Genomic DNA, 7347 nt, shown 5'->3' on the forward strand with positions numbered 1-7347 from the left:
CTATCTCTCCCATGATGCATGAAATAGCAGGAGATGTTATCTAGCTTGATGACCCAAAAGAAAACACCCCTCGCCCACACATCGTTGAACTCACTGGCGTGTGATGTGTATATTGGACTTTGGGTTTATACGAGAGATTCAACAATCTTTGTCAATTCCTTCATGATTTTGTCTTGGATTATTCATGCCTGGCCATGTGTATGTGTTAGTGTGTTGGGTTTGAAAATGACTATAGATGACTAAAGATATTGCTTGATAATCTATAGAGAGCTGATGTGAAAGCAGAACGTCTGGGCTCAGTAACAGAAGCAACAATATCTCATTCAAAATCCTATTGACATTTATAACTAGGCTAATTAAAAATCCAGCCTTCGAACATAGCCACTCTCAATAGTATGTGGTGTGGCTCACTTCATATGTTTTGATAAGGACGTTTTTATTATTTTTACCTGCCTCCAACGAACACCATTTCCCATAAGCCCTTTATGTTCGCGGGCTAAACATCACAGCTTGACAGATGTGGTGAGTCTGTGAGCCGGTCTTGGGTTGTTCAGACATGTTTGTAATAACAGCAGGACAGAGAGGACTGAACACTGTGAGACTGCAGAGATAACAAGTAGGAAACTGATAAAAATGACTTTAGAAGAGAGAGTTGATGAGTTTTACAGATACGGACGAAACCAAGTTATTAGGACACTGAGTGCCCACGCTACTGCTCTTGTAAATTTCATTTGGAGCTGTAGCTGTTTAACTCTGTTAAAATCACAAAGGTTTCAACTTTCAAGGTGTTTTTAAGATAGACTAATGAAAGAAATGCTCAGTAAAAGACAGAACAGAACAGAAGCTAGCCTGGACGTGATGTCATGACTTTAGCTATCTATGAAATGTACAAATGGACGTGTGGGGCCTGCATAATACACATTTAAATCATCACACAGTTAAGAAAGAAGAAAGATCAATCAATTGGTTTGGTGTTTTTGGTGTTGAAGAATTTGGTACACCAACCAAATTATAATCTGGCTATGTTTATGATGTTAGTTTGGTTAAAATAACCAATGACAATGTAAGAGGAGTAGTTATTTGATCTGAGTAGTGAGTGTTTGTATGTCCGCTGTCTGACCTCTGTCTCTGGTTTTCTAGCTTTTGTCCTCTTTTGTGTTTATGCTGTCACTCCACCTCTGTATTTCACTTTATCTTTTCAAATGACCAAACTGTCATCACATAGTACTGAGTTATTTATTCATCCATATGTATGGAGATGACATAAACATGCACTGTTGTCTTCAGCTTATCAAACAATAGATCTTAAGAGATTCTGCACAACATTGTTTATCTGTGGAGGGAGGATAACACTTGAGAAAAAATTTTTTCAGACGATCATATCATTATAACACTGCCCTGATTGTATCAAGTGACCATTAAATGATTATGATAGAGACATTCCTGGAACAGAAATGAAACAAGAGATAGCGAGAAAGTGTACCATCAAGATCATATTCTATGAGGTGCATATCATATAATAGGTTTGAGTTACCCACTATATAGTTTGAATGAATCAACCCATTGTTGGGTTATTTTTCAATGAAAAAATTTATACCTGGAACCTTGTGAGAGACAACCTCCTCTGAGGAAAACTAAACTAGTTTGTTTTTTCATGTCTGTCCATCCCTCCGTCAGAGGTAATGTCTCATACACAGCTGGTTATATTATGATAAATGCTCGGGGAGTGACTCATCTCTGCGCTGCTTTCTAGCAATTTCAAAATTACACTCGCTGGCACAAAGAGAGACATAAAATTACAGTTCGAGACATGTTGACATATCTTCCTCTCACTGACCCAAATCAAGAGAGTCTCTTCTGTCAGGGGCTGACATGTTTACTGTTGGATTGTTCCTGCCTTAAACTACGTTTTTGTTGCCAGGCACGACTATCCGAAACTGCTCACTAGCTGGGGCTGTGTTTGTCACCAGGCAACATTAGCTCAGTAAACAGTTATGTCAGAGATGCAGAGGGAACTGTTGCCACTTTCGGGAAGAAGACTCATTCAAATTACTGTCATCTTTTTGGAAAGTGTGTTTTCTAAAACTTTTTCTCAGAACTCAGTTTGTCATCATCACAAAGACATTTAGCTTTTTGCATTCGCCTTAAATGGCTTTTGTTTGTGCCACATTTTCACATTTCTGTATTACCACCTAAAAAGTAGATTGAAAGTAGGAAATAAGCTTTATATGTTTGTGTCATTGTTTTTTCTCCTGCAGACGAGCAAAAAGCCAAAGAGATATCAACGAATCATCACTTTAGACCCATGTCCTTGTGTCTCATGTTAGCTACATAAATATAATTACAAGCTACAGTAAGTTTATCAGTAAAGCATGTTTCAAACACAGAGGATATTTAAAGTGCTTTACATAAAAATTTTAAAATAAAATCAATTGAAGTAGTGTAAAATGACATAAATTAAAATGCAACCAGACAAAAAAATAATACACAAATTAATTTTCAGTGCAGATATATTAATTTAATAAATGAAATTAAGGGGGAATAGAAGAAATAGATAAATCAAAGACACAAAAAAAACAGACTGTTAATTAGATTTGAAAGTGGCTTATGGTGGGGTGCATTTATCAACAGGAAGTTGGTGCTACGGTAAATGCAGTTTAACAATTTCCATGATTATGAAATTATTACGGGAATGTATCACTCTCATACTAAGATTCCTCGAATTTCTCAGAACTGTTGATACTACATTATAAAATGACATTTAATAAAATTTTCAGGTATTATTCTGTCATATTTGTTTTTAGATTCTGTGGTAATGGTAGAGTAACTGGCAGTAAAAGCACATATTTACAGTGGAAAAAAAACACAGTACTAATTATAGAGAATAGTTTAATCTCCTGATCAGTTCGATGTCCAAGTTATTATATTAGAGTGGGAAACAGGAAGATTGATCTTGGTTTTTTAGACGTAAGGTTTTGGGTGATCTTTTATTCTCCATCTGTTGAATGCTGCCCTGCAATCAACCCTACAGCTATGTGTATTTTATTTAGCCACTAATTTAACACTTGTCTGTTTGGGTTGGTATAACTTTGCTTGAAGTACCCCTATTTAGTATTTATAAGCAGGATATAAAAAAAATAATGTAGCTATCTTAATAGCTATTCAAGATTGGACTGTATCTATAGATCTTGCATGGAAGTCTTAATGAAGTTTAGAGAAGTTTTTAATTTTCATTTTCTTTGATATTCTTAATTATATGAATGCAAAGGTGCACACCCACACGCTGGAAATCCCAGGATCCCACAGGTTTTTTTCTTCCTGGAAATGATATCGGATTTTGACAAGATTTCTCCGAAAAACACCAAGGTCTAAATTCCTGGTATTCAACCCTAGTTTTGATTTAAGGTACTACTGCCTGACTTCTTCTTAAACATCCTAGGAACTGAGAAGTTTTATGTTCTTCAAGCATATCAGAAATGTGTTTTCACCCAAGGCCGTTAAGTGATTTGTAAACTTGCAGCAGCAAAAAAGAAAAAAATGTTAAATAACTATTACTGGAAGCTAGTGTTGAGATTTAAAGATTGTAGTATTGTGCTCAATCCTCCTGGTTGCTGAAAGCATGAATACGTTTATCTGGACAGGAATCCTCTATTTGCTTTCCAATGATTAAAGGCTCATTTTGTTATTCTCTTGATGTGGCTGATGAAGCGCCCACGGAATAAAAGCTACTACACAAGTCAGCTCTGTCCTCAGTAATCTGTTAATTCACAGCACTGAAAATTACACCTGGAGGCTCCTCTGATAAACAGGCACATGACACAATGCTCAAATCTACAAGCACAAACACACAACACTGTCACTGTTGGAGGATGCTGAGAGGAAAAAGTATGTTGCACTGTGATCTCACTACCCACACATGCCCGTCCTGTTTCGGAAAGCGACTTTCTTGTATTCTTTGTGTGCGTAAGTGTGTTTATGCAAACGTGTGAGTGAGAGAACAAGAGAGAGTGCGTGCCAGACACAGAGACTCTGCTGTTTTCGGCTCAGGCAGCAGATCTCTCCGCGATAATCAGCTGGATTGTCTTGCACGCACAACATCTGTCTCAAACACACACAAGCTGCCTCTTTCACACACACAAACACAGCCATTATATAGTCATTACTGTCAGGCTGATGCTGTACAGCCCTCTCTAACATGCTCTGTCTCTCTTATCCATCTCCTTCCTTCCCCCTTTCTTTCTCTGTCTTGTTCCTCTCCTCGATCGTCCCCTCCCCTCTCCTCTTCTCATCCAGACGGTTTCGATCTTGGAGCAGCGGCTGACGCTGACAGAGGACAAGCTCAAGGAGTGTTTGGAGAATCAGATGGAGATCGGTCTACATCTCCAGAGGCGAGAGGAGGCCTAACGATGGCGGCATCAGAGAAAAGTTGAGCTGTGGTGTAAGGGAAGTGGGGTCACATCAACACCAGAAACAGAAACTCACATCATTGTCGGTAGATCACAATAAAATGTGAGATCTTACATACAGAGCACGTGCATTCACACATAAAGCAAGGACTTGACCCAAACCGTTTTCCTGGCTGGACTTTAAATGCACCGTGAGCCTCGCTGCTGATGGACTGTGTGTGGTTATCTTACAAAGAAAAATCAGAAGTGAAGGAGGTGAATATTAGAGAAGTTATTCTTCTACAACAGTGCTGAGCGAGCAGTCTCTTTTCTGCTGACGAAGGACCTGCTGCTACTAGTCACCGTGTGTGTGTGTGTGTGTGTGTGTGTGTGTGTGTCTGTGTGTGTGTCTGTGTCTGTGTGTGTGTGTGTGTGTGTGTGTGTACACAATAGCTGCCTGTACAAAAGTCTAGACACATGCAAGAGACTTTCGTACTTGCCTATACACTACACGTGTTCGTTTTTCTATTTGTGTGCAGAATGACGTCAGGAAGATGCTTTTTCATTTAAAAAGAACATATACTGTGCACAGTATACACAACCAAAGTGTCTATAGGGCGCAGTCATCGTTTTAGTTGCAGTCAGGCCAATACATTAATTTTAAAGACAGGCACTCATTGAATGACTTTTTTTTTTATTATCAGTCTGGTCTGACCTTCAGTTCAGTCTGTTGCCTACAGATTTTTTTGTTCTTCTTCCATCATAAGTGAAATTACTGAAATTTTACCATGAAGTTTTACCATGACATTAACTAAATAGTTACAGCAGAGCCAGTGCAGTGCCTTCAGTTTGTCTTACATGAAGAAACTATGTTCAAATTGGTAAGTTTTTAGTTTTTGAAGGATTGATCTGGTGCTTTTCTATGTTTTTCTTACTGTCAGCAAATCACATTAAAAGACTAAAGCCAACAATTAATTTATCCCAACAAGTGCTATGGAGCGAAAGCCTGATTTATCTTTCCTCTCTCCCTTAGACCTCCATTGTTGTCCAAAACCTTTTAAAAACACATTGCACTTGGTGACATGTTCCTTCATTACAGGGGTACTGTAGGTTATTTTGAGTCATTGCCACGTACATTGTCCTGTTCCAGTAAATACTAGAGACACACAGATTCGATATGCCAGATTGGTGTGCAGATTGGTGATACTGACAGATCAGCTGTGACGTAATCGTTCCACATTAAATTCCATTTCTTTGTCAGTGTCAGTTTGAATATCCTGGTTAGAGTTAACAGTTTTCATTCAGTCACGACAGGCCACCGACTAGCTTTTTAGTGCAACAGCAGTCCCTGGACCCATGTCACATTACATGAAAATATGGATTTTACACATTATAGTGTAAAATAGGGATTTTACACATTATAGTGTAAAATAGGGATTTTAACTTTGGGAAAAAGAGACCACTGTGGAAGTGCTTGGATCTGAGTTGATGATTCAGTATCAGGAAAGAAAAACCTGGATCAGTGCATCCTGACTAAATACTCACTGCAGAGAATGAATATTAATCCAGGCCTGAAAATAGTCCCCAATAAATAAACTATTTACTTTACTTTTATGTAACTAAGCCAAAAAAAACACCCAACACCCAACTTTTTTAGGGTTTGAGTATTAATGTAGAAGACTATGTAGGAAACCATACACCTGTGATCTGTTTTTAAAGGTTTTTGTCTTCAGTAGGAATGAATGGACTCAGGGTCGAGTGCCACAGTCGGGGTGTGAAAGTTAGAAGGTACTAAGAGATGGTCTAACGCATGGTTGGTTTTGGTCTTCGCATGAGATTTGTTGACATTGAAATTAGTAAATATAATCCCATCATTATATTTTAAATTAGAATGATGGTGCTTTCTGCATTGGTTCCAAGTTGGATTTCTTTTACAGTGAGTGCAGAAGGCCTGGTTGTAATTACTGCAGTTTGAAAGATAAGCGTCTTGTTCCGTCCCTTTGTATCCTGTGTCTGAAACTTTTATACGCTGAAAGTAAGTTATTGTGTACCTTCTTAATAAATGTTTTTGACTCTTATCTCTAACTTAAAATGAGTTGATAAAACGATTCCGGTTCCTCTTTCCTAACTCTGAGCTCTGTTTGTGTATCAAGCGAAGGAAAGTTTGTTTTCATAATCGTTGCCAAAACGATGAGGTCACCGCTTACCTTAAAGAGATTATTTTCTGCTTTGATAGGTCCACAGAGCCTGAGCGGTTACCCGCAAATTCATGACTTTCCTGTCTTTAATTGTTCTCAGCAGAACTGTTAAGATCATGAGATGTGAGTTGTGTCATCCATCGGGTAATTTTGAACCCTTTCTTTGCCAGATATTCAGTGATGATTTATTACAAAAGCATGGGGGTGGCAGCTAAATACGCCTGCCCTGCTTCTGTCCAAAATCCTTATGTTTCACCCCTCGAGTAATTTACGTAACCTGACCACTGATGCTGGATTGGTAATTTTATTTTTAGAAGCTTCAATGAAAATGAGCCCGAGGCCACAGACGCATGGTGTAACTTCTTGAGAAACAGAATCATTTGAGCCATAAAAGAGCCTCATTCATTGGAGTTTTTTATTTAACAAAGTGGTAATATGTTTACATACTAAAGTAATGAGTCATACTGAGTCCTATTGTGGAGGTCTCAGCTACTCTCAGTGAACACTGTGGCATCATTAAGAGGGGAAAAATATTAATGACTGTTTCTTTAAGACCCGGCTTAGGCTTCGCACTGATGGAAAAAGAAGAAAAACAAAACCGGAATTCTGGAGCTGTGCTGCCGGGCCCACGCTCTTCCTTCCTGTCTGGGGCCCGTGGACACGCGCGCACACGCACACGCACACACACACACTCTCACTCTCTTTCTCTCTCTCTCTCTCTCTCTCTCTCTCTCTCTCTCTCTCTCTCTCTCTCTCTCTCTCTC

The 7347-nt window shown here is 38.7% G+C and overlaps 1 protein-coding gene across 1 annotated transcript in view; it reads left to right on the forward strand.

The window, feature by feature from the left end:
* Nucleotides 1-6463, forward strand: part of poc1a (POC1 centriolar protein A) — a 40892-nt gene extending 34429 nt beyond the window's left edge. The window contains exon 11 of the mRNA XM_023426792.2: nucleotides 4294-6463. Coding sequence (XP_023282560.1) covers nucleotides 4294-4404 — 111 coding nt within the window. The 3' untranslated portion in view covers nucleotides 4405-6463. The remainder of the gene's footprint in view (nucleotides 1-4293) is intronic.
* Nucleotides 6464-7347: the final 884 nt, after the last annotated feature.

The sequence above is a fragment of the Seriola lalandi genome, unplaced genomic scaffold, assembly GCF_002814215.2.
Source record: "Seriola lalandi dorsalis isolate HSWRI2012SDOR001 ecotype SW California unplaced genomic scaffold, Sedor1 jcf7180002054840, whole genome shotgun sequence".
Lineage (NCBI taxonomy): Eukaryota > Metazoa > Chordata > Actinopteri > Carangiformes > Carangidae > Seriola > Seriola lalandi.